This window comes from Salvia hispanica, chromosome 6 (assembly GCF_029641045.1).
Source record: "Salvia hispanica isolate PSC_SH4W2 chromosome 6, Shi_PSC_v1, whole genome shotgun sequence".
NCBI lineage: Eukaryota > Viridiplantae > Streptophyta > Magnoliopsida > Lamiales > Lamiaceae > Salvia > Salvia hispanica.
The window spans coordinates 43,293,635-43,321,481 of NC_142697.1; the positions used below are offsets into that span (position 1 = coordinate 43,293,635).

At 37.1% G+C, this 27,847-nt stretch overlaps 4 protein-coding genes across 8 annotated transcripts; 1 reads left to right on the forward strand and 3 right to left on the reverse strand.

Annotated features, from left to right (window-relative positions):
- Window positions 1–1,464: 1,464 nt before the first annotated feature.
- On the reverse strand, window positions 1,465–5,692 carry LOC125208378 (protein SUPPRESSOR OF FRI 4). 4 transcript variants are annotated; one of them, XR_016132293.1, is made up of 8 exons: window positions 5,345–5,692; window positions 5,022–5,122; window positions 4,065–4,179; window positions 3,159–3,580; window positions 2,719–2,873; window positions 2,565–2,618; window positions 1,939–2,198; window positions 1,465–1,835 (listed from the first exon to the last, which is right to left on the reverse strand). XR_016132293.1 is itself a non-coding variant. In XM_048107984.2 (8 exons), the coding sequence occupies exons 1-7, from the start codon at window positions 5,539–5,541 to the stop codon at window positions 2,166–2,168; spliced, it is 1,077 nt and encodes a 358-aa protein (XP_047963941.1). In that variant the 5' UTR covers window positions 5,542–5,692; the 3' UTR covers window positions 1,465–1,835; window positions 2,138–2,165. The 4 variants fall into 4 exon arrangements, 3 of the variants coding, with proteins under 3 accessions (XP_047963941.1, XP_047963940.1, XP_088916071.1); XM_048107984.2 differs by having other exon boundaries at window positions 2,138–2,198; XM_048107983.2 differs by lacking the exon at window positions 1,939–2,198.
- A 973-nt stretch (window positions 5,693–6,665) lies between these two features.
- Window positions 6,666–9,437, reverse strand: LOC125204136 (phosphoribosylaminoimidazole-succinocarboxamide synthase, chloroplastic-like). Its single transcript, XM_048102699.2, has 12 exons — window positions 9,060–9,437; window positions 8,609–8,710; window positions 8,398–8,527; window positions 8,195–8,287; window positions 8,027–8,115; window positions 7,839–7,919; window positions 7,653–7,742; window positions 7,473–7,562; window positions 7,282–7,332; window positions 7,164–7,210; window positions 7,020–7,077; window positions 6,666–6,936 (listed from the first exon to the last, which is right to left on the reverse strand). The coding sequence occupies exons 1-12, from the start codon at window positions 9,381–9,383 to the stop codon at window positions 6,877–6,879; spliced, it is 1,215 nt and encodes a 404-aa protein (XP_047958656.1). The 5' UTR covers window positions 9,384–9,437; the 3' UTR covers window positions 6,666–6,876.
- Window positions 9,438–16,509: 7,072 nt separating this feature from the next.
- On the reverse strand, window positions 16,510–19,890 carry AAH (allantoate amidohydrolase). The gene is made up of 12 exons (XM_089060221.1): window positions 19,667–19,890; window positions 18,958–19,028; window positions 18,651–18,754; window positions 18,497–18,581; window positions 18,267–18,383; window positions 18,028–18,137; window positions 17,850–17,955; window positions 17,681–17,767; window positions 17,291–17,533; window positions 17,078–17,203; window positions 16,837–16,998; window positions 16,510–16,744 (listed from the first exon to the last, which is right to left on the reverse strand). The coding sequence occupies exons 1-12, from the start codon at window positions 19,746–19,748 to the stop codon at window positions 16,622–16,624; spliced, it is 1,416 nt and encodes a 471-aa protein (XP_088916347.1). The 5' UTR covers window positions 19,749–19,890; the 3' UTR covers window positions 16,510–16,621.
- A 4,326-nt stretch (window positions 19,891–24,216) lies between these two features.
- On the forward strand, window positions 24,217–27,058 carry LOC125206888 (polygalacturonase QRT3). Of its 2 annotated transcripts, XM_089060462.1 has the most exons (4): window positions 24,217–24,387; window positions 24,483–24,722; window positions 24,806–25,033; window positions 25,890–27,058. In XM_089060462.1, exons 2-4 carry the CDS (start codon window positions 24,522–24,524, stop codon window positions 26,883–26,885), a joined length of 1,425 nt encoding a protein of 474 aa, XP_088916588.1. In that variant the 5' UTR covers window positions 24,217–24,387; window positions 24,483–24,521; the 3' UTR covers window positions 26,886–27,058. The 2 variants fall into 2 exon arrangements, with proteins under 2 accessions (XP_088916588.1, XP_088916589.1); XM_089060463.1 differs by lacking the exon at window positions 24,217–24,387 and having other exon boundaries at window positions 24,410–24,722.
- The last annotated feature ends 789 nt before the right edge of the window (window positions 27,059–27,847 follow it).

Below are 27,847 nucleotides of genomic sequence, written 5' to 3' on the forward strand. Positions count from 1 at the left end.
AGGGAGTATAATACATTCATAAATAATTGGTAAAGAAGTCATATATACAATAATTTACTATACACCATCCAAAGGAAAAGTAAGATCATTCACAATACATGTCATTTTATAATGTCATTTTCATTCACTATTCATGGCCTCACAACGAAGCACCTTGTCTTCACTTAAGACTCAAGAGAGAGCAATCCGCTAGACTAGCAAGCCCGGTTACATTAAAATGAGAACAAAAACATATCGAATACAGAGAAAAATTTTAGCGATAAACCGCCAAGTTCCACTCCATTAGGTGACGCCCGTCCCTTCCACCCACCCTCGACGCGTCTCGCATTGGATCCATTCCGCAGTGACGCGACGAGGCTTAGTCCAACAATGATTATATTGTTTGAAAAAAAAAGATAGAGAAAAAAAAAGAGGAGATTTGAATATGATGTGGAGCAATAGGGAAAGGGTAGGCTATGCTAGTAGCTACTAACCTAGACAAGACAAGTTTCTCCTTCGAGTGAGTAGTTATATTCTCTTTCTGTAAATCAATTGGCTTTTGTTGGTTTATGCAAAAGTGCAAAATCTAAGTCAGACTTGTTGTCTTAGCACAGTCCCAGTGTCTAGTTAGTGTCAATCTCATTAATATGATTGCCTCTACCCTTTCTCCAAATATGGAAAAAGCATGGCTTTGGTGAAGAAACCATCCCCCTTTTGGAAAAAGCTTTGCCCCCCAAAACTAGATAAAATGGGACTGTTTCAAGGAAGATGATCAACCCAAGTTGCCCCAACAGTGCCCTCACTCACTCCACCCCCCTTTTTGTTTGTTTTTCATGGCTACAAAAACCTAGTATCACTAGACTTCCCACTGTTGCTGCTTTTAATGTCTCCTTTGACTTCTCTCTCTTCTCTCTCCCTCTTCTTTGCCTGCTGGTCTCATCATTAACACCTTGTATTAATGGAATCTTTAACTTTGTTTACTTGTTAAACTACAAGGTATTACTGAGTAAATTGTTATTATGCTTGTGTAAGATACAAGTTACCTTCAACTTCATGCATATCACTGAGCACAAGAATGTCATAAGGTACAATTTGGGGTTTGCACTAAAACTGGGAGACAAGATCGTATGTATGATCACAAATCTAACATCAGTGGTCCTAATCGTAAATTATGAGTTTAGAGGTCATAAAAATAATTTTAAAAAGCCATGGAGTTTCATATGGCCCAAGGTACAATGGGGTGCTTCACCAACTCAAATCACACTTAGCTTGTTCTCTCCAATCATCCAATTGAAATTTAAAATGGGATTTTTTTTACTTACTAATTATCTCTATCAATCTGTCAAATTCATGTTAGTTATGTTGGAGTAAATAAAATAAAGTTGCTAATTTAAGTCGAGAAAATTTAAAGCAGAATTTGCATCATCAGACCATGAATTAGGAAATTTAGTTATATACTAAATTACCAGTAGAGGCAGATTGCACTTTTGTCAAAAAAAAAGTATTCAAACTGCATTAACCTCTTAAAGCCAAGTGACTTAGTTTGTAACTTCTACAATCTAAAAAATCAATCCATATGATAAAAACTCGAAAAAATAGAAAAAAATGACCATTATCTGTTAAATTATAGTAGGAGCTATCCTAACACCTTTATCCTAAAAGATACAACATTTAAATAGAAAGAATTGCATCAAGCAGCACCAGTTAGAGGCTCTGAGTAATAAGTTGTGTTGTGATCTACAGAGAAATGTTCTCCTCCTGCTGTTGATCCCAGTTTGTATGCTCTAAAATGCCATCCGACCAGCGAGCCTGCTCTCAGATATCCTTCTGTCAATGGCTGCATCAATTGAACTCATCTGAAACAAACATCCAATAGAGTTGGTATTAGGCCAGCCAAAAGAAGTCAATCTTGCGATTATCAGTCAATATATTAGAGAACTTTGCTTGTAGTCAACATACACAAACTTCGCAAAAGGAGCTGCCTTGGCCCACTGAATTCACGTTCGATCTAAAATATTTAGTGTATGAAGATTGAAGACATGTAAGGGAAAAAATATGTTGGGTAATGGTTGTTCCACCCAAACCCAACACTTAGTTATCAGGCAACCATAGGTAGAAGTCAAAAATTGAAATTTATTTCCAAATAGTAAATACATACACGCTTGTGTTCTTAGCCTTGCAGGGAGCTAGTGGGGAGATCCTCGAAAGATTGCAGCATGCTAACAGAATTACTAATTATTAGCAAAGAAACTGAAAGTACCTACTTGACTTGAACCTTCGTTGACCACAAAACCAGCAGGATTGCTTGCCAAGCGGGACAGTGGCCAAGAATAACAAAAACAGCCCATCGCATGAATGGGGTTGGAAAGCAGTAATATACATAGCCATATTGCGAAGATGTTTTATGTGTCTTTATTTGGAAACATAATTAAAGCCATATAGAAATACCCTTTTATCTATGCGAAAAAGAGTAAATATGTGCACTGGAAAACCACAGGCAGCATAAGTCTAGCCACCATGATATTTGACAAACACAATCCTAAATACAGAATGAAGATATTATTTTATAGGTTGTAATGACTTACCTGGCTATTCTCGTCATGCACCTGATACTTCAATAAGGACAATCTTCTTTCCTCCTGAAAAGTTTATAAGAAATGCAAAAACTACTCATAAACAGGGGTATTTACAAGGAAATATCATTTATAGAAATTTCACATTAGAGATAAATAACAATACCATAGACATAGCCTCGTCATCCCAAACTAAGTAGACCTCATTAGTTGCGGGTTGTGTAGCTGGGGCTTTGTTTGCAATCACTGGAGGTGGCCCTATAGACGGACCTCCAGTATTTGGACCAGATGCATAGGAATGTGAATTTGCAAGAGGTATGGCTGCAGAAGATAATAAACATGAGAATCCAGATAAACTACTTTAACTACACACAAAATGGATAACAAACAAGAAATCTACATAAACATTTTACAAAACGGAAAGAGGCGTTTTCATGTCATTCCATAAAAAAATATTACAAGGAGATAAAATTTTCCAGCCTAGTACAATGTAGTTAATCGTATAACAGAAAAAAAATTATGCAAATACGATTTAAAGAGGAAAACATATTATCAAATTATAACTAGTACTAATACAGACTGGGAAAAATAGTGAGTAGAACTAACCTGGGGTTCCTGGAATTCCGTAATGATTGGTTGCCAAAGTGCCACCAAAGAGAGGTTCTGCACTCTTTATGTCTGAAGAAGAGCTTAAAGGAAGGCCCATTGAAGGTATAGGAGCAGAAAATGGAGAACTCTGGGGAGGAATATTACTATTAGGAACAACAGGAAACAAAGGTTGAGAAACAGGAACAGGAGGTGCTGTTGCAGGCATCCCCGGAGGAGTAATTGGTAATACTGGTTGAAGCCCAGGGGGTGCTGTAGATGGAACAGGGGGCTGAATATTGTGCACAGGAAACAAAGGCTGTTGAGGCATTCCTGCTTGCCCAGGGAGTGGAACCGAAACAGTTGGAGGCTGAGGATACCAAGGTTGTGGACGAGGTGGAATTTGCCAACTACCGGGTGGCCCAGGTATTCTGGGATTGTAACTGAATGGACAAAAAAGTCAATCAGACAAGATACATCTTGCTCTAATATGGAGTGACCACATGAACTCTTGAGTCTTGAGTGTGTATACTTTATAAAAACTAGTTTTATTAGTACTTAAACTAGGTTGTTGCTGAAGTTACATAGGATATACGAATCTAATATTATGGCTCTCATTCCATGTACCTCACTTATGGTAGGGAAAGTGCGATATGGGATGCCTCTGCAGAAATTTAAAAAGGCCTAGGTACTTAAGCTATCAATTCAAAAGAGTAGGAAAACTCAAGAATGTGAATAAAGGAAATTAGCAGTCACCCAATCAACAGAAATCCAAGGTTTCAGATCTCACATCAATCAAGCAGGGTATATCGTTATTTGGAAAAAGGATCGAAGGAGGTCCAGACATCCCTTTTCTATTTTTGAGCAAATTATACAGCTATATGTCATTATAGCAAGAAGTAATCAAGTAAACAGCCAGGAACTTACTTCGGAGGTAAAGGCTGTGGAGGATATCCAACCCCGAGTGCTCGAGGTATCACACCACCGCCTATTTGGGAGATTGGTAGATCAATTTTAGCTGCTTTTGAAGGGTTCTCTTCATCTGTTAAGTAAAAGAACATATCAAAATGTTAGCATTCAATAAGCCACAGCCACAGAGTGACAGAACATTCAGAATCACCTTTCAAATAGCAGACAGGTTTTTTTTTTAAATTGAATATAGTGGAAAGATACATTTCACAATGAGTTTTCAACTTCAACCTTGAAAGCACTAGAGGTGTGCAATTAGGTTCAGATCATTTTGTTAGTCTATTAAATTTCAGTTTTCCTATGAGTTTGATTTCTAAACCGGACCAAAATTGTCATCTCACTAGCATACAGCATACCCTATGACGCAAATCTCCAAGAATAAAAAGTTGGTTTGTTTCAATTTGATTTAAGACTTAAGACAATAATAGCTCTGTCGTTTTGGGTTTCCATACCTAAGGGGTGTTCGGTTTGCAAGATTGTATCTCGGGATTAAATATGTAGCGTGTTTGGTTCATGCGATTCAACCCCAAAACTCAATCCTAGATGGATAATAATGGGATAATTAGTCATAGCTTACCCCCTCCAACTAAAATAATCCCACAACTAAATCCTAGATTATATCTCGATACTATTTTATCTTGGAAACCGAACACCACCAAACTAAACACACTATACTATGGATGTCTGACTCCATCCCGAAGGTGAAGTCAACATGAAACAAAGCTGGGAACTGGCATTCAGACCAAAGACATATCATCTTGATTTCAAAAGTATTTGAATTGTTTGGCAATTAAGCTCAGAAATCTTCATAGGAAAAAGGAAGATATACTATACTATTAAATTAAAGTCTCAGATAGCATTAGAGCTGCAATATAAAGAAGATGCTACGGGGCGAAGCAAAATAGCAGACAATACCTTCCTCTCCATAATGTGAAGCCAGGACATCAGCTGGAATTCCTTGCATTCCATATATCTCAATCTCTGTTGATTCTCTTCCAGGTTTCGCATTAGGGACTCTGGAACAACAACACCACATTTTATCAGAAATTAAAAAATCAACCACCAATCCAGAGCAATGGCTACACAATGAAAACATAAAACTAAATATTCAAGAATATTTATAAGGCTGATTCTTGGATAGTTATAAACACCTAAATATTCCAGGATCAAAACAGTCCGGATGATTAACATAAGCTACAAAATTAAAAAATTGAAGGAAGAAGAGAAGAGGGACGGACTTGGTGACTTGTTCCTTGTGAACCTGGAGCACATGGATGGCCATTCCGCCGGCGGTGGAGAGCTTCTTGTGGCAGACATGGCACTTGAAGTGCTTGGCTTTCTGGTGCTGCACCAATATCTTCTCGTCTTCAAACTCCCTGTCGCAGTAGTAGCACCACACCTTATCCACCGCCCCTCTCTTCTTCTTCTTCCCCATTCCAGCGACAGAAGATCTGATCTTTCAACTAGCAAACCAATTCAATCTATTTCACAATCAATCAATTAGGTGTGGTTTAGGGGTTAGGGTTTTGGAAACTGAATTTGGTGAACGCCCGGAATCTCTATTCAACCTCACCTCTGCACAGACTATATTGTAAATTATTTATTACTAATATTAACCTTATTAACTAACTTTTCCCTTTGATTGTGTTATCAAATTCGATATTATTTTTAGTAGTACACCTATTTCCGGAGTAATTTTTTTCTTTTTAATCATATTTTACAAATAAATAGCCTAACCCTGTCCTTTCTTTATGTCAGGAAATATTATGTTATTCAAATTCTATATTGTTTTTATTTATAGTAATTTTTTTCATTTTGAACAGATTTTAGTATTTTTTACAAATAAATAGATATACTTACACTAAATATTTGTTAAATGATCTATTTGTACGTAGTTGAATTGTATTTTAATTTAAGTTATCTCACTATAATTGAATCATTTGCAAATAGACTAAAGGCCCTTTTTAGCCCTAAATATTTGGTGATTTTACGATTCTAGTTCAAAACATTATCTTTTGAATTATTCGGTCTCTCACAAATAAAATCGGGTCATATTTAATCTGAATTTGACGGAACTGTTTAAATTTATCAGTCAACGCATCTTAATTGGATTTTGACCGGATTAAGAGTTTATATTAGAACTTTTTTTATTTTCAAAAAAAATTATAACTTGAAATCATTTCTAACAAATGGAACGAAATTTTTAAATTTTTTAGTTTTGGGTTAATTTGATACTAGTAAACATTAATAAACCATACATTAACTTAATCCAGTCAAAATTCAATTAAGATAATCCAGTCAAAATTCAATTAAGATGCATTGACAGTTAAATTTAAACAATTCCGTCAAATTCTGACTAAATGTGACTCGTTTTTATTTGTGAAGGACCTAACGAATCAAAAGATAGTATTTTGGACCAAAATCGTAAAATCGCTAAATGTTTAGAACCAAAAGGGCTTTAGTCTTGCAAATATCAACACATTTAGTCTTTTATTTTATTTTGTCAAGTAATTCAATCTTCTCCTATTTATTTATTTAATTCTCATTTCGAAAAGGAAAGGGAAAAACAAAATATTCGATTTTCAAAATAAAATATGAACGTAAACAATTCTAACCAAAATTCTAACTGCAAAATACACAACACAGCTTTCTCGACTTCATAGGCAAGGACATATTAGAGAGCTTTAACGCCGACGGTTTCACAGCCCCGAACACGAACACGAACACGAACACAAACACGACATAAGAGGACAAAAATTCGCGCGGTTTTCTACAGAAGAGATGAGAGCGCGTGAGAAACATTCGAGGCTATTCTGTCATGTATAGGTTCCTGCACACAAACAAAAAAAACTGGGTTTTACTACTTCTCTTAGCAGTAGGAATGTGATGCAAATGGCGCCTTATACTATCTACCTTAGTCGAGGGCAGTTCGAACTTCGATTTCGTGATCGTCTCATACAAGAAGATATATCTGCAAGGAAATGAGTAAAACTCAGGTTAAGAAGGAGAGGGAATGCGACAAGTTCTTCGTTTCTAACTACACAAAACTCAACATACCGCCAAGACAATTCAGAGACGAGCTCCTCGGGTGCTTCGGGTAAAACCTAAGAAGCACTCTTTACGTATTAGATTCAACACAGCAAAAATACAGTAACATTGTATTAATGTGATTTACCTCGTCCTCGTAAGGATTGCAATTGTCTTTGAACCACAACCTCAGAAATTCCTACAAATATAGGAACTTGGAGTTTAGTGCATAGATGGATTATTCATCAGCGAAAGGGAAATTCGAAAACTTGAGAGCAAAGATAACACGGGCAAACGATGGAGTGAGCAGAGTGTAAACATGCACAAACGATTACAAACCTTGTCGATATTTTCAGGTTCAAGACCCTTCTGAAAGCGATCTTCATAAGAATCGGCTATCCAATACCTGCTCGAGTCCGGTGTATGCACCTAAACAGTTGGAAATATAAAACATTATTTTTAAAAATGCCATCTTGAATCGACCTAGTTGAGCTTTGTGTCAATGTATCTCTACTGAACCTCGTCTATCAAGAGCACTGCACCGTCAGATCCTTTACCAAATTCGTATTTAGTATCCACCAGAATCAGGCCGTGCTCCCGTGCAATGCGCTGCAATGATGATGAATCAGTACGAGTAAATTATCGAAGAGGTAGGATTTGAGTTCACAAATACAAAGAGAAGATGAATAAAGGATGCTTGAGTACCTGACCATACTCAAACAGACTTAGTGCTGCTTTACTGGCTTCAATATAGTCGGATTCAGACATCAATCCGCTCCGAATAATCTGCAGGCTAGTTGATCTAAATTACGTACCAATCGAACTCGATAAAAAAAATATCATGATCGAAATTTAATGGGTGAAAAATATCGGAGAAGTCAAGAATCCAAAACCTCTTCGGGTGTTATGGGAACATCATGATCTGCTGCTTTAGTAGTCGGTGTGAGTATATTTGCTGCCAACTTTTGGTTTTTCACCATCCCTGTTGCAGACAGGCGCATACGTATGAGTAAATAAGATACTGAACAAGTTGGACTCTCACACAATTACAGACCTCTCACCATCAGGAAGCGCATTCCCACAATAGTTTCGGACACCCTTTTGGTAGACAGTCCAAAGTGATGTATCAGTGCTTCCGGTTACATAACCTCTGACTGCGAGAGCATCAATGTCCGTTACAAAAGCCAACAACAGCCAATCACAGCAATCCAGGAAGAATCCTTCGAAGCAACAGCCAGTGGATGATAGAATAAGAGAGGCTTACCAACAAATTCAACAGGGAAAACAGAACATTTCTTTGCAATTGTTACATTCCTATCCGGAGACGACACAACTGCATTCGGAATAATGTGCTGAGTTTGGTTAAACCACCACAGACTAGTTTCATTCAGTACCTGAAGAAGCAAGATTGACACGATTTCATCCAAGTTTGATGCCGACGAAGCAACTCAATCACGAAACAAAGGCAGAAATACCTGGCCCTTGAAGGGAATTGAAGCAAGAACCCTGTCAAAAGCACTTTGCCTATCAGTTGTGACAAGGACAAGGTAGTCTCCTCCATCATATATATCCCTCACCTTCACAACATAAAAATAAATCAATCAATCATGTCATCCATCATTCCTCCAAAGCATTCAGCTACTTAACTGTTGCACTCCATAAATAATCAAGCATCCATAAAGACTCAACCTTTGGAGAGCTACAAACATAGAAACTAAAACTAACCTAATTAGAAAAATCCCACATAGTAAAGCTTCCCCTCATCCATTCCAACACTAGCCAACTTCCACAGCTAGAAATTTCATAAAATAAAATTGAAGAGCAATAGTAACCAAACACTTCGCCACTCAGCTGAAAACCATAAAATATACAGAAAAAACTCATGCTTAGACAGAAAAAAGGCACAAATTAAGAAAAAAATTGCACCTTGCCTCTGGTCTTGGAATGGAGACCAGGAACAGCTGAATCAAGATGAGTTTCAGATAGACAATTGGATTGAGAGCTCTTGATAGCATCCATCAATTCATTTTTGCGTTCGCTGTTGTCCAACAACAGCGATTTTAGGGGTCCGCCGGAAACTGTAGAAGGCGACGATGATGCAGAAATTACCATTGAACAAAACTTCCTAGTGCTGAATTTGGTAGAGATGAACGTTTTAAGCAAGCGTTGGGAAACGGATGGAGAGTGTGCTCTGAGGGAGAGCTTTCCGGCGAGAGTTGTCGGAGAATTTATACAGTGAGATTGAGCCATTGTTTTCGCCCTCTTCCGACGAATTTTTGCTTTATTCGCGCTTTTTTGAATAAATTTATTTTTTCTTTTCATTTTCACTGTTTCATTTGTAGGGAATAGGGATAGCCGGATAGCGGCGACTGTGTTAATGGGCCTGGGTTGGGATAAAAGCCCAAATAAGAAATGTTTGATCTTGCCCATATCAAAGTGGGCTTTGTAATTTCTCATAATACTTATAATGCTTGGTTTTTCCATTTAAGTAAAGTAAAATATGATTAGAGTGAGTATTCTATTGTTAGAGTGTTTGTCTCCATACTTATGTGCACTATTTTAATATTTTAGTGATAAAATGTGCTCATAGAGAAGTTTTTTATGGTTAGAGTGAAGTATAATGATGTCTAATAGTGCCTTAATTGATGTTTGATATTTCAGTGGAAAAAAGATTGGCAGAGAAATGACACTGATACCAGTCGACAAATTTAAAGGTTCCATAATTTCAGTCTTATGATTCTATATGCATATATGGAAAGAAAGGATCTTCTAATTTTATGTATTTCTATAGAACAAATGAAAAACACAATTGGACATAAAGATTCAACAAATGAAGCAGCTGCTGAAAAAAGGTCGAAGAATCGGGAGGATAAACCTTCCAAACAAAATACTACAGCTTCTAAAACAAATGAAGCAGCTATTGCCGAAAGGAGGTCGAAGAATCGGGAGGATGGACCTTCAAAACAAGATACTATAACTTCTACTGAAAAGAGGTCGAAGTATATTCAAGATTGACCTCAAAGTGAGTTATTTAATTATTTAGTAACTTAGTGAAATATATTATGTGTATGGCACGCATTCATTCATGTAAAATTTTGAACTATATTAATAGTGTATTCATGAATTTGACCAATTTTTTTTATTATATCTTCCAATTTTTTATTATATCTTCCAACCTCAAAGCGTGTGAGGTCACAAACAAATGATAATAAAAGAAAAGAAAAAAATGGTATTTGATGGTTTTGAAATATTAAAATCAGAAGACTTAAACTTGTTGTCAAGATAGGGGTTAAAAATCTTGTTGATGTCATCGAGAAGATGAACTCGAAACAACCATCTGCTCTCCTCTGGAAGAGATGGTAATTGAGCAGCTTGTTCATTTGCAGATCAGAAGTAGTCCTACCGAAATGATATTTTCACTTTTTAAAACTTTTAATCAAGACAACCGCACAAGAATCAAGCTTATTGATGATGAACACCGTTGATGATTGTTAACCTATGTCGAATCATTGACAATGTAGAGAATGAGAATCTGTCAAATGTTCACACAGAGGATGTTCATGTTGAGAGAATTTTGGATAAGACCTTAAGATCAGCTCAAGAAGATCCTTGCCACGTTAGCAGCCCAAGTTGGAAAGATATTCTGTTGAAAGGAAGAGAGCAATCGAATAAGAGCACTCTCCCATGTTCTTGATGCAATGCTGCACTCTCCCACGTTTATGAGGCAGTTACTCCATGAGGCAGTTTTTCCACTTGTAGTTATTATATATAGATGTATTTCTGATTATGTACATCATCTTTTGATCAATGAAAAGTGCTTCACACATTCCTCTTTAAGCTATAATGATTTCTTGCTTTACTATGTTTTTTGCTGCAATCCTTTTATGGTATCAGAGCCTAGGTTCTTCCTAGGTTCTGTGGCTCTATTTTCTTCCCTTGTTCATTCCCAATTTTTTTTTTTTTTTTAAATATGAGCAGTTCAACCTCCGAGGAGGGGAATGGGCATAGTCCCTATGCAGTACCTTTCCTATCACAAAGTCACCCCATTGCCATCAAACTCACTGAATCCAACTATCTTGTTTGGAAACAACAAATCCTGTCAACAATTAGAGGATATGAACTTGAGTCATATCTGCTGGAGGATCAAGAGAAACCTCCCCATGAGATAACTGGTGCAGGAGGCATCATGAAGCCAAATCCTGCCTTCTTGGCTTGGCGTAGGCAAGATCAATTGCTTGCCTCATGGATTCAGTCGTCACTCACAGAGAATATCATGGTTCTCATGGTGGGACTTACAACAACTTGTGAGATCTGGAAGGCTTTGGAAACTAGCTTCGCAAATCAGTCGAGAGCTAAAGTCATGCAGTATAAATTTCAACTACAGACCATCAAAAAGGATAATCTCACAATGAGAGATTTTTTAGCCAAAATCAAAGAGCTCTGCGATCTTCTTGGTGCCGCTGGATGCCGCATTCCTGAGGAGGATCACATTCTTTACATTCTTGGAGGCCTTAGTCATGATTATGACTCAGTTATTGTCACTGTCACAGCCAAGACTCACGACTGGACAGTGCAGGACGTTGCGGCTCTGCTTCATAGCTTTGAGTCCCGTTTGGAAGATCCAAGCGCACAAATTTCGAAAATCAATATTGATGGTTCTGTACCCTCAGTTAATCTTGCTCACACATATGGAGGAAGAAAGGATGGTTTCCATCAAGGTCGAGGTGGTGGATCCAACTTCAACAGGAATGGTGGTGGTCGAGGCTCTGTTTTTCGCGGTGGTCGATCCGGTGGTTTTCGCGGCAGAGGCAACGGAAGGCTTATTTGCCAATTATGCCAAAAACCTGGTCACTCTTCTGATAGGTGTTGGTACCGTTTTGAGCCGTCATTTATGCCCCACCCACCTTCTCATCATAGGGCTCAACATCAACAGCTTCACTCACTTCAGCCTTCATCTCAGCTTCACTCAAATCAGCCTGTATCTCAGCCTCAGCAACCTCCCTCTGCTAACTTGGCTCAGTCCCGTAATGCTTCCAGTTATTACTCGCCCTCCGAGTTCAATACTGAATCCTCATCATGGTATCCAGATTCGGGTGCAACTCACCATGTTTCAAACGATCTAGCTAATCTCAACACTGCTTCTGAATATCATGGAGGTAATTCTCTTCGTCTAGGTGATAATTTTGGGATTCCTATTGCTCATGTTGGTGAATCTGCTGTGTTTACTCCTCCTTATACCCCTGCATCTAGACTTTTCTCTCTAAAGAATCTTCTTCATGTGCCTAAGGTGTCTAAAAATCTTCTTAGTGTATCCCACTTTGCTCAAGATAATCATGTATATTTTGAGTTTCATCCTTCTTTTTGTCTTGTGAGAGATCAGGTTTCCAAGGAAGTAATTCTACGGGGCACCCTTGAAAATGGCCTTTACAAGTTCATTCTTCACAAGTCTCCCTCACCTTCATCAATTTCAGTCAAGAACTCATCTGCAGCCAGTGTCTCTCCTACTTCCCCTGATGCTCTTCCATCTGTGTTTACTTCATCTTGTAATGTAGCATCTAGTCTAGATCTTTGGCACAAACGGCTTGGTCATTGTGCTTATTCTATTGTAAAAAAGATCCTGCTGAAATGTAATCTTCCCAGTACATCAATGAAATCTGATTTTCTTTGTGATTCATGTTGCATTGCAAAAAGTCACAAGTTGCCTTATTCTCCTTCTCTCACTCAATATACTGCTCCCTTAGAGTTGATTCATTCTGACCTATGGGGTCCTGCTCCTATCACTTCCAGAAATGGTTTTAGGTACTATGTTAATTTCGTCGATCAATATAGTCGTTTTACATGGTTCTACCTTCTCAAAACCAAGAATGAGCTCTTATCTGTTTTTCAGCACTTCAAAAACTTTGTTGAAAACCAGTTTAACACTAAAATTAAGAACCTTCAGAGTGATTGGGGTGGGGAATATAGAGGACTTGTCCAATTTTTACAGCAAGAAGGTATCCATCATAGAATCTCATGTCCATACACGCCTCAACAAAATGGTATGGCCGAAAGAAAACATCGACGCATTGTTGAGATGGGTCTTGCTCTTCTTGCTCAATCCGGCCTTTCCTCTAAATTTTGGGATGACTCTTTTGCTACTGCTGTGTTTCTCATAAATAGACTTCCCTCTCAAATCATCCAATATTCTTCCCCGTATGAGAAACTGTATAAATCTCAGCCCTCTTACCTTGATTTCAAAGCCTTTGGTTGCCTATGTTATCCTCATCTTAGGCCTTTCAATAGCTCCAAACTTGATTTCAGATCTGAGCCAGCTACATTCTTAGGCTATAGTTCGTCCCATAAAGGTTATAAAGCTCTCCTACGTAGTGGCAAAATCATAATCACAAGAGACATCATTTTCAATGAAACCATTTTTCCTCACAAGTCTAATCAAAAAAATTCTGTTGCATCTGTTAATGATCCTGTTTCGTTTCCTCAGCCTTCAACTCCTCATTTTGATAACATCATTCATCCCACTCATAATTCTGTTCCTCTAATTCCCATCTCTCCTGTGATAACTAATATTGCTCCAGATAACACTACCATCCCCACTCCTTCACCTCTTCCCAGCAATGCTCTCCCCACTCCTTCACCTTTTCCCAACAGTGGCTGCATCCTATCTCCTGTGATTGATGATTCCTCATCTCCCTCCATTCCAATCTCCTCTCCTCCTCACCCTCCTCCTCCTCCTCCCATAGCGCTTCCACCACCCCGAAAGCATCAAATGAAAACTAGATCTCAACATGGCATTCACAAGCCCAAGGCTCTCACTGCGACTTCCTCTGCCTCTGATGACTCCAAAGATCTCCATCTTGTTGTCCCTGCATCTGCCAAAATTGCTATAGCTATTCCAGTTTGGCGATGTGCCATGAATGATGAATTTCTTGCTCTTTTAAGGAATAAGACTTGGTTCCTCACATTCCTTCCTCCCGGCAAGAACCTTATCGGATGTACTTGGGTTTTTAGACTTAAAAAGAATGCAGATGGCTCAGTTGCTCGGCACAAGGCCAGGTTGGTTGCTCAAGGTTTTTCCCAAGAGGCTGGATTCGACTTTAATGAAACTTTCAGTCCCGTGGTCAAGCCCAACACCATACGTCTTATGCTTAGTATTGCAGTGTCATCTAACTGGTCGATCAAGCATTTGGATGTTAATAATGCATTCCTTAATGGTGATCTCGAAGAGGAGATTTACATGCGTCAACCTCCCGGTTTTGAGCAAGGTGCCCCGGGTATGGTATGCAAGCTGAATAAGGCGCTTTACGGACTTAAACAAGCATCAAGGGCCTGGTTCATCACCATTCAAGCTGCTCTTTTAAAGCTTGGTTTCACTCAATCAAAAGCGGACACCTCTCTTTTCTATCTGAACTCAAAGGCTGAAACAATCTATCTCTTGTTATACGTCGACGACATGCTCATAACTGGAAATTCCTCTTCTGGTATTCGTCGAGTTATTGATCAGCTTCACAACCAATTTGCTCTCAAGGATCTTGGTGATGTTACACAATTTCTTGGCATTGAAGTGACTAAGACCAGTCAGGGTCTCCACCCGTCTCAATCCGCCTACATCAAGGAGATTCTCAAGAAAGTTAAAATGATTGATGCTAAGCCTTTTCCAACTCCAATGGTGTCCGACCTGAAGCTTAGTAAATCTGAGGGTGAGCCTACTGTTGATGGCAAGTTGTATCGCAGTGTTGTTGGTGCACTTCAGTACGCAACAATTACTCGTCCTGAACTCAGTTATTCCGTCAACAAGGTAAGCCAATTTATGTCGTGCCCTCTCGATATTCACTGGAAGGCTGTCAAGCGAATTCTTCGCTACTTGGCTGGCTCTACTGATCATGGGATTCACATCAAAGCCTCTTCTTTTGCTCTCTCTGGTTTCTCTGACTCAGACTGGGCTTCCGACATCGATGATCGGCGATCTACCTCTGGTTATTGCGTCTACTTTGGAGATAATCTTATTTCTTGGTGTGCCAAGAAGCAAAAGGTTGTTTCGCGGTCTAGCACAGAAGCTGAATATCGGAGTCTAGCTCTGTTAGTTTCTGAAGTCACTTGGCTACAATCTCTCCTTGCTGAACTTGGCTGGGCTTCAAGAGTTCCTCCTGTTCTTTGGGTGGACAATCTCAGTACAATCGCTTTAGCTTCCAATCCTGTTCTTCACTCACGGACTAAGCACATTGAATTGGATCTTCACTTTGTTCGTGACAAGGTCGCTTCCAACCTCATTGATCTGCGTCATGTACCCACCTTGGATCAGGTTGCGGATATTCTTACTAAGCCACTGAGCAATCAATTCTTCTCGAGGCTGCGGAATAAACTTGGTGTTTGTTCGCTTGCCTCCCTCGAATTGAGGGGGGGTGTTAACCTATGTCGAATCATTGACAATGTAGAGAATGAGAATCTGTCAAATGTTCACACAGAGGATGTTCATGTTGAGAGAATTTTGGATAAGACCTTAAGATCAGCTCAAGAAGATCCTTGCCACGTTAGCAGCCCAAGTTGGAAAGATATTCTGTTGAAAGGAAGAGAGCAATCGAATAAGAGCACTCTCCCATGTTCTTGATGCAATGCTGCACTCTCCCACGTTTATGAGGCAGTTACTCCATGAGGCAGTTTTTCCACTTGTAGTTATTATATATAGATGTATTTCTGATTATGTACATCATCTTTTGATCAATGAAAAGTGCTTCACACATTCCTCTTTAAGCTATAATGATTTCTTGCTTTACTATGTTTTTTGCTGCAATCCTTTTAATGATGAATGAGGAGGATTTACATGCAACCTTGGACGGCAAAGAGGAGATCGGAGGATAACTATTAGTTCAGTGCATTGAAATTCATATAAAATGAAAAATGAAGTAAAACATTTACTTTGATTTATTTTATTCATTAGATAAAAAAAATGATAGTTGAAATTTAGTCTCCAGTTCAATCTTTCAAATTAATTCAACGTATTTATACTTAGTAATGAATAAAAAAAATGATAGTTGAAATTTAGTCTCCAGTTCAATCTTTCAAATTAATTCAATCGTATTTATACTTAGTAGATATTTCTATTGATACATACCGATATATTAATACATTTCCATAGTGCATATATATTTCTATTTATAGTTGATGGTTGCAGTAATTATATGTTTTCTGGAACTATGTATAATTAATATCTACTACTACTATATAGTTCGTAAATGTCTATTTTAAAGATGATCCTAGATTTTCATCCTAGAGTTTTCTTTACAAACAATAATCCAATTTTGTGGGAGAAAATTTTAGTATTATTGGTAACCGTGAAGACATGCGGTGCAAGTCTCCGAAATTTAATAATTTAACGAAGCCATTTTCAAATTTTTTTATTTTCAATTTCATTTTATGAAGTTAACTATCGTTAACATTTCCACTGACAATTAATCACATTTGAATTCTAATAATACATGAATAATTTTATTTATTTACACAAGACTCTCCAGAAATGCAAGGAGCGCCATTCCGGCAGCCCAAACATCGTCGTCCAACACATGCTCCGCCGGAGAATGACTAACACCACCGCGGCAACGCACAAACAACATCGCAACCTACCAAACAACCACCAAATCGTCAAACGACAAAACAAGCAATCAAACATACATTTAAAAAGAATAACTATATAACTAAGAAATCATAACACCTTAGTTAGATGAGACATGGCCATAGCATCGTGCCCTGCTCCACTCATCAACACGGGCAAGTCGTCTGGCTCGTCCCCACTCAATGGTCTGACAGCAGCATAGGCTGCGGACTTGAGCATCGAGCTCAGCTCAGCGTCACAGGCCACTGCATCAGCATCATGCTGAAATGATGGAACCCAGGAATGAGCAACAGAATTGCTTCTAGACGTACAAGAACGATTATGAGGCAAAAAATCACACCTTGCGTTCAATGAGACACAGAAGCGAACGCTTGTCACATATTTGGTGAATTCGACTTGAAAACTCGTATATGACTGCTTCCCTTCCTAGATCATCCATCGCGCGTATGTCAACTGTGAAGGTCACCTGTCTTGAATGAATAAAAACTGTGATTTAAGCCCACGTCTATAGCAGTAGCGGTAGAAACAGAGTTTCAGGTCCTTGACGACTTGCCTGGCCGGGAATCACGTTGCTTGCACTTGGCCAGGTTGAAATTTCGCCCACAGTACAAACGAGAGACCCTGCTAGTGATTTTGCTGTTGATGCTGCACACTGACCATCGTATGATAGATAACTCTCGGGTTCATTACAGAGACTCTCGAGCAATACAATCAGTTCAGCAGCTCCAGACATAGGATCTCGTCTCATTTTCATAGGGACCGTGCCAGCATGTCCTTGTGTACCTTTCACTGTCACCTGCAAATCATCAAAAGTTTCCTTCAATTCTCCGGGATGAAAGGGATTTCATTTTATCTTAACTACATAGATAAAGAAGGATATAGAGTAAGAATAACTATGTCAATCTATCAGAGGAGGAACTTGTTTCTATAATGGCTATGTTACCTTCAACCGTGTCTGTCCTGCAATGCCTTTCACCAAACCTAGAGGAAGGCCGACGTTCTCAAGAACAGGTCCTTGTTCAATATGAACCTACAAAGCAGAAGATGTATCATGTTAATGTATAGCTCTACCAATGATAAACTCTCGAAACCCGCTTGATTTGATTGTATACCTCAACATAACCATAGACAGATTCTGGGTCGTATTTGAGTTGCAAGAGATTATCCTCAGAGATTTCAATGGCGTTCCTTCTCAAAGCGCCTTGCACTGTTACACCGCTGAAAGTGTCATATATGGTCAGACAACTGTGAGATTCTACGAAACTAACTTCTTCAGCTAGTGACACCAACCTTTCATCGTGCACATGCAGCGTTGAAACGGGTAATACACCAGCAATGACTGCACTTCCTAAGAAGGTAGACTGAAACCTAACTCCTTCCTCGTCGCTGAACGCAATAACCTGAAAACGTAATGATTAAAAACAATGAACACTTGGACACAGTCCTCACACTGTAAAACTGCAGCTCTCTATGTAAACTAGTAACAGCCTAGATGCTCAGAAGTTCCAATCCAACAAAAATCTTGTTACCTCCACCGGGCGTTTTAGGCTTCCAAGCATTCCTCTGATTTTCAACACTTTCAATGCAGACAATGCAGTGATGATTCCCAGCGCTCCATCGAACATTCCAGCATCAATAACCGTATCCTATATGAGATAAAGCAATCTACTCCACTCAATATCTTTCAAAGATTAAAAATAACTCTTACATTCATCAAATTATATTCTATCAAAGAGTGTCAAGTGAATGGTCGCTTTACCAAATGAGAGCCAATTAACAGAGCTTTCTCTCTTGGATTTAGCCCTTCATGCCGACCATGCACATTCCCCATTTGGTCCACCCACCTAGATAAAGGAAATACAAAGGTCAAGAGACATCACGGAAACAGAACAAGAAGGTTTCTGACTGCTTACGTCTGCAATCCCGCATCCTCCATCCATCTCCTGATAAGGTTTCCTGCTCTTACAGAAGCTGCAGACTGGAAAGTCCTCTCAAGAAAATCTTTCGAATCACTCACCTACAAGGCCAAAATTCACCAGCTACTCCGTTAACATATTCCATATCCAAATACACACTCTTATATAGTGAAAGAGACACAAATCCTGCAACTAACTCAGGAGACTATTCGCTGAGCAGAGATCAACGAAAAGCATAACATATTCATATCACAATTTAACTTTTCATTTTCAACTGCTCATATACGAAAGTTCAAATTTGTACCTTTCCAAGCTCAAAGAGTCTTGCCACTGCCTCATCCTTTAGTATTTCCGAATGCAAAAGGTTCTTCTCTTCTGCAAATTCAACACATAAAATACATGATGATCCAATATGTCCCAAATAATTGCAACTTCACTACAATGGCAACACTCCAAAGTCAGATTATTAAGTGCCATTGAATTGCATCCATACATTATTTGATTGCTAAAGAACTGAAATTCAAGTTCAACACTTTGAAAAAATATAAATTAATACTAACTTTTTTGAAAATGACCACAGCCTTATCTATTGTTCCGAATAAAACACGAGGATGAGAGACAAGAATTAACTCTACATATCTACAATATATTATTCATAACAACTGAGATCTCTTGACTTCATCAAGCTCAAGAACAAGCATGATAAATAGAACGACAGTGACAAGAAATAAATAAATATTTCTACCTAGTCAAAATTTCTCCAGAAAAGGCAATAAAATTATTATACCAAAGTGAAACAGTCGAGCTCTAGTATAAATATAGTAATCTTATTCCAAATCCAATCCATAATCTCCAGCTATCCAACTCTAAAATCTCAAATGCGCCGATTCACAAAACATTTAATTAAAAAAGGTAAAGTAAACAAATCAACAAGCTACCAATTTCACAGTCCAATTAAATCACCATAACTCGTTGATTATGAATCAGAAGAGAGAAGAAGCAGAAATGATTACCAGAAAATCCGTTTGTGCAGGCAGTTAGTAGAAGCAGGAAGAGAGAGGAAATCGAAACGGAGAGATGCGGAATCGGCGCCATTGAAATAGACGCAGCGCAGAAGCAGAAGAAGAAGCAGAAAGTTTAATCACGGAAATGGATTGAATCTAAATATAAAGGTGGTAGAATTGTGAGGTCATGGCGGCCATCGATTGTGGCTGCTTCGTCCCTGCCTCGTGACTGTGTGCCTCTGTTGGGCCCACCCGCTGATACTCAGCTCCCCATTTTTTTACTCTTAATTTATTAAAATAATATTTACCTCGAAATTCGTATTTAGTTTATTTATTTTCAATTTAGATTTGGTTACTGTATTTTTGTTTTGTTATCTGATTGTTGCCAACTTTGTAGGATTTGTATTTGAAAAATCATAAATGAATGTCGATCAGTTAAATGAAGTCGATAAAAATAAACACTTTTATTTGATTAAAAATAAAATAATATATATTGTATGTAAGCAATATATAGTTTTTTTATTATGAAATACCCTCTTTTGTCTCGCTTTAGCAGTCACATTGACTTTTCTGCCATTTTTTTAAAAAAATGATAAAAAATAGTATAGTTTAAATAGAGAAATGGTAAAGTAAGAGAGACAATAATGTAGATAAGACTCTTCTCTATATTATTCTCTCTCTTAATTTACTATTTCTCCTTTTTAACTATTTTTTATCATTTTTTAAAAAATAAGACAGAAAAATCAATAGGACTGCTAAAGCGGGACGGAGAGAATAATTGCAAACGAGTTTAAATTTTATGATTTATATATAGTATGGTTGATTTTTAAAATTGCAGGACATTTACTTGATTTATAGTTTATCTGATTTTTTTTTAAATTATAAAAATGTTATAAAAGTACCAAATTTTCAAAATCAACGTTTTAATATTTTATCAAGTTTTTTAACTAACAATATTGTTCAATTTTTGGTTATTTTGGTTCATCCGTAAACTAGTAGTACTCCTCAATCAGTTTAGAACTAGTATAAATTTATTTTTAATAGTGATTATTTCAACGAACATGAATTTTATTTATATTTAAATGTTTTAAAAGGTTGTATGGTCATAATTGTCTGTTACGCATTAAGATGAGACATGCAGTGTCCACAAGATTCAGTATCGCGAGATGAATAAACAAGAAAGCGATGGGGGGATGGGCCCCACTCGCCTCACGCAAATGTGCAATTTGTTTGATTTAACAAAAAAATTATGGAATTCGTCATACTCATAAAAACAAATTACATGGAAATCATTGTCACTCCACTAATAATTATTCCATTATTCTATCTCATTCATGATTCCTAGGTGTAAGCCAAATTACACCGGTCACGTGCCCTAACTAAACCATGGTTTGTCAATAAAATATTGCATATTCATTGGAGTTTGGAATTCACAAATGCCTTTTCTATTAAGTGTGTCCCGAATATATCGCAGCAATATCTGCTCCTCCGAAATCAACTGCGCTAAGTTCCTGCGGGCAAGTGTCCTGAATATATTATTTATTATATTCGGTTCGATTAGATAAAGAGTATAAGATCTCCTATCATTTACATTAAATTCGAATCTATTGTAGTGTAATATTATATTAACTAAGATTTTACTTTAATCATTTATCCTAAATTTTAAAAGAATATTTTTTATATTTTGAATTTTTTTACACACGAAATTTGAAAAAACTTTTTGATTTGAATTTAGTCTAAACCTAAAGATATATAGTTATTTTTTCCTAAAAACCAAAGATGAAATTAATTTTGGAGTACTATTAGAAATAATTATCTATCCTTTTTTAGATTTTAATGTATCCTTGGAAATGGTTTAAGATAATTAAAACGACTGCAAAAAATTTACTACTCCGTATATAGTTAGAGTTAGATTATATATTTTTATATTTTAATTTGGAAGTTTGAAACAATTATTATCATATGTTATGTTGTGATATTAGGATATTTGCACAACGCTTTACACAAAAAATCGAAATTCAACAATATTCTACAAATAAAAAGAAGATAGTACTTTGCAATTTGTATGGAGAAGTTACCAATTTCTCGTAGCAATACAATAAAAACTCAGTTGAACAAATTACAAATCGAAGACGAGTTTAAATAATTAATGTTTAACAATTTTGAGCATAAAACCTATTTTTTATTATATTTTTATTGAGTTTTACTAATTACAATCAAGCGTTTTGTACGTTATATTTTATTAAACCCCAGCGTTTCCCTTCACCATTAAAAAACATTTCCATTTGATCTTTGTATATCTTAAGGCCCAATTCGAGGACATATTTCGTGATACACAATACCAGAAAATATGCCTAAGCCCACTAATTTATGGGCTATAGGCCCATGATATCAAGATTATTGAAACACATTAAATATTTCTCACTAATACTATGGAAGATTTATTTTCACACTAATACTTAATAGTGCTTCACTCTCATCAAGTATTATTATGGTTTCTAAATACTCCTACATCCTTATGAATTATGCCTATACTTCTTTAAATCACTGACATTATTACTTTTTTTTGTGGTCACTACATGCTATATCATACTATGATTATAATATAACCAAAATCTATTCTTATATGGATATGTGACATCAAATTAAGGGCTCTAATCTATTTCATTTACTTAACCGACCTACTTCACCTATATTTAGTTTTACCACATTATATTTTTTCCGATTTTGATCACAATTATTATAACTTTCATCATCTCACATATTAGGAAATAAATCCCCCCGCCCTAAAAATCTAACTTTATCTTACACCACCAAAATAAGAAACTAAAATTGAGATTAATTAATTACATTACAAAACTGATATTTCGTTAATAATGAGAAACGGTATTAGACATTCAAAATTACCCTTATTAAGTAAGTTTAATTGCATAATAAATTCATCTGACCTTATTTCTATTCCATAAATTTCTCTGATCTATATACGTAGTTTTAATTTATATTCTTACAATATGATTTAAAAACACAAGAAGAACATGCGCTACATTTACAATAATCATCATTAAAAACGTGCATATCAAATAATATTCACACAAATTTAATCTCCGAACTTAAAATACATATCAAATCCATTACTTATTTGTTTATTTTATATTAATCATACATCATTGAATTAATTTACCCATTAACAATAATTCGTTCGAGGCAGTTCAGGGGTTGAGAAATACTACTTACTTCTTATGCATCAAACGTAAAAATCATTTAATTAATTTACCCATCTAGTCACTCTATTATTTACTCCTACTAGTATTCACCAGCCACTTAAACTTTTTATTTCTCAACATCCATAAAGAGGGAAAAAAACAAAAGAAAATATAATGTGGTGAATAATGAATCTGAACATTGCGTTAGGACATCAAACTACCTAAAATAGAATGACACTTTTTCTCATAATATGATGTAAAGTAAAATGACCAATTCAAGAATGAATAATCACAACAAAACTATAGACATCAATTATTTGGAGGTGCACTAGCTTTTTACCCCACTTGCGATCCTTATATCACAAGATTTAAAAATTGAGCTATCACTTTTACTCTTTACGGGTAGCGACAATAAATAGTAGTAATAAAATAAATGAAAATTTGCTATTTAAATTACCACAAATGATATACTAATTTAATTACAATTTGCAGTTTTCTGAAGACTAATTTTTCGCCAAATTGATGATTGCATGGAAGTAAAATTTTACGAAGATGACAAAATACCGGTTATTGATAAGGCCAGTATTTTAAAAATCAAACCACTAGATAAATCAACAAATCTAACAATTCATAGTTCATTCGGTCGAATCACTTCAATTAACCATTGGTCAAATCGAAGTACTATAACAACTATGTGCAAGCCGCGGTTCACAACTCCCAAATCACAATTCAAGCATTCGTAAATTTGGACATTCATTGTATGGACTTTCTCGTGAGCCAAAATTGAACTGTAATAAAATTATGATTTAATTCGCAATATTTGAAAGTTATCATATTGACTAAAAATCGATCCAAATTTTTTTAAAAAAATAAAATAATATAGATAGCTTCAAATTTCAAACCATCTACTAATGATAATATCTATCCAATTTCAAGGTACATGCCTTAATTTTCAATGGTGCCTAACCAAGTCTTTATACCCCTTTTATTACCAAGTACAATCAATTACTCCTAACCACATAACCTCTAATGTGGTAGTACAAATTACAAGCAACAAGAGAAGACTTTAAGGACAAGCCAATTCAAATGAAACTACAAAGTAAAAAATCACCATACACAATAATGCATACTTGAAAACTCAACAATCTACAAAAATGGAGGGAGTACTCAATTAATTATTGAAGAAACTATTATTACTTTTTCCCTAAAAATACAGATACACCCACCTTACTTACCTCCACGACAAACTTTAATTGCTAGGACCACTTAATTACTCTTACAAGAAAATTAGCCACTTTTATTTACTACCTCAATCCTCATTTAACCATCGAATTCGAAGATGGTAAGAAATGCTCCACTTAAAGTCGTGAAAATTAGGCAATATTATTTCTACAAAGAAAAAAAAAAGAAAAGAAAAGAAGATGCATTGAATGATCATAAATAATTCAATAAAATTCAGGAAGAAACAAACATCAAAAGAGAGCTTATATGTTACAACACAATCAGTTGAAATTCGCATTGATTTAGGTAAGTATGAGTATTTTGTAATTCAAATTTCAGAGTTTTCTTTCCGTGATTTTGTAATCAATTCTCTCTCTCACAATCTCTCTCTATATATTCAGCAACCCTTGAAAAACAGCTTAGAATTCCACGACAAAAACATGGGAGCTTCGATCGTAGCTATATTTTTCCTCGTCGTCGCCGTCGTCCACGTGTACGCCTCCGAGAGGCCCGATGATATCTACCGCAAGAGCCTTCGCCTGCACCAAATGCAGGGAATCAAAGCCGCATTTCCCAAACGCGACTATTCGTCTATGGAGATGCGTAGTAGTCTTCAAGGAGCGGCGCCTCCGCCACCTTCGGTAAGTCACGTACTAGTAGTAATATGTAATAATGCGGCGTCGTTTTGGGGATATTTCGCGGGTTATTGACTCCGTTAGTGCAGGGGCCTATTGTGTATCACGTGACAAGTTATGGGGCGGATCCGACGGGCCGGAACGACAGCACGGACGCTGTGCTCAAGGCGATCACGGACGCCCTCAACGGCACTGGGAAAGGGGACTTGTTTGAGGGCATCGTCAATCTTGGAGGAGCTCGTGTTGATCTCGATGGTGGAAATTATTTGATTAGTCGCCCCCTCTTGTTTCCCGTTTCAGGCAGAGGGAACTTAGCTGTAAGTAATACTCGTGTTATGTGTCATATAACTTTTAAGGTAAATTATCGAAAAAATTACTACATGAATTTTGATCAAATTTTAAGTTATTCCATAATTTCGAAAATCAATTATAAATATATGAATTTTAATAATTTTATCAATTTTTTTAGATGAAGTTCTTTTGGTTGTAAGTATTTATAAAAAAAAAACTCATAGGTCCTAGGCGTGATTTATAGTTGAACGTTTAAAATTATTGATTTTGACTCTTGGTGCAATTGGATCAAACGTTTTGTATAAATTGAGACATGAACTTCTCATTGCATTATTTATAGTGGTAAATGTGTGACGTTTTATTCCATTATTATGAATGTGATTTTACACGGTGATAAAGTTTTCCGACCCCTAGTATACTATTTTTCTTACGATGGTCCATTTACGATGAATTAATGAAATTGTGGACCCACTTTGACCAATTAAAAATACATAAACACCCAATTCCATTTAATTGAGTCAAAATATGGGGTTAGTAGCTCAAGAAATTAAAACAATTGAAAGTTTGGCATACCTCATTTAAATCCCTGTGTTTTGATTTAAATTTGAGTATATCAAATAATGAGTTTCAATTTTTCAACTACCGAATTTGTGTATTAAATTAGACGTTTTTGTAATATTCAGAACGATGTCGGTTCATTAAAATAAATTACAAAAGTAATTAGAATTTGAATTACTATTATCCACTTTTATGTAAAACCAAAATTTATTATCCACCTTTATGTAAAACCAAAATTTAAGCCACGTTTGATATTTTTATTCATATTATTCCATCCGTAGATGAGTTATTTGTGTATTGTGCTAATGCATGATCTTAATACAGATTCAAGGGGGCTCGCTTACAGCATCAAACGACTTCCCAACCGACGGCTTTTTGATTGATCTATCATCTTCCTCAAATTCCACGTACAACTACGAATTCACAACCCTAAGAGACCTCTACCTCGATTCCAACTACCGAGGCGGCGGAATCCGTGTGAAAAACTCACTCCGAACCACCATCGACAACTGCTACATCACTCACTTCTCCACCACCGGAATCCTCGCCGAAGGCGGCCACGAGACCATCATCCGCACCTCCTACCTCGGCCAGCACATCACCGCCGGCGCTGATCCCGGCGAGCGCTCCTTCTCCGGCACCGCCATCGCCCTCGCCGGAAACGACAACGTTGTCTCCGACGTCGTCATCTTCTCCGCGCAGACCGGAATCCTCCTCTCCGGCCAGGCGAATCTGATCTCCGGCGTCCACTGTTACAACAAAGCCACCGGATTCGGCGGCGTCGGGATCTACGTCCAGCTCCCCGGCCTCGCGCAGACGCGGATCGTCGATTCGTATTTGGATTACACCGGCATCGTCGCCGAGGATCCGGTGCAGCTCACCGTCGCGAACACGTTCTTCCTCGGCGATGCGTTTATTCTGTTCAAATCGGTGAAAGGAGTGATGAGCGGCGTCACCGTCGTCGACAACATGTTCGCCGGCAGCGATAAGGGGATCGAGATCGTGCAGATGGAGGGGAAATTCGATCAATTGGATCAGGTCGCGATCGAGCGGAACACCGTCAGAGGAATGGCGGTGAAGACGACGGTGGCGAGAGCGAGCGTGGACGGCGGGGGGCCGACGTGGACGGCGGATCTGAAGGCGGCGCTGCTTTTCCCCAATTTGATTAAGCAGGTGCAGTACACGTTTGTCACTGATGCAACGTCGTATCCGAGTCATTTTCTGCGGAATGTTTCCGATAACAAGGTCGTGATTCAGGCCGACGCGGCGGTGCCGGCGAGGGTTTACATCACGGCGGATCAAGGCGGATTGTATTTGTGAATTGAGTGAGTTTTTTTTTTTTTTTTTAAACGTTTTTTAAGCCTTTTTCCTAATTGGTTGGGGCTTCGATTTTGAAACGAGGGAGAATGCATGTGTCTTTGCAATCCTAATTTTCGATCGGGAAATAATGTATTTATTATTTTTAATGATTGAAATGTTTAGTTATTCGCTGCTCCAGAAGATTCAAAATAGAATCTACGTGGTTAGTAATATAAATAGAAAAATAAAGGGGGAATTTCAACTTGTTTGTTAATAAACAGAATTAAAATTTGTAGAACATCTTCAATATCTATTTACTTAGACACAAAAGGAAGATATAAATTTGCACTTCTCAATAATATCTTCTCAATAATATAGTGCAGTGTGAGAATAAAATAAAAAGTTAATGAAATTTTTAAGTACTGAAATGGTAAATGGGCTCAACTATTTCATATTGTACATTTTTTTTTTGCCTTTCTAAGGAAGTGGAGTAGTAGTTTCCAAATTACATACAAGTATATAAGGGAAATGAAAAGCCCACATTATACCTTAATAGAATCTCCAGACGCCCAAGATGGCATAGAAATTTCTAAAGAAATTGGAAAAAAATATGCAATTAGTGTGACAGAAAAATATTGTTGCAAATTTAGGGGTGGTTCGGTATGGTATACCGTATCGTGAGTGTTATACCGTACCGAAAGTTACGATATGACAAAACAACATACCAATATCGTACCGAATTTTTCGGTATACCGGAAATTCAGTATAGTAGTTTTTGATATTGTTACCATACCGTGTTTTCAGTATACCATACCACATTTCGGTATACCGAACTGCGGTACGACATACGTTATACCAGAAAAAATCTATTATACCCAAAATATTCAGAAAAACAATTCTAGTGTTCGACTACTCCAAAAAGTCCAAAACAATTTAAACTTCATCACAATAAAATCTTGTTCATACAATTATTCTTTTTAAAT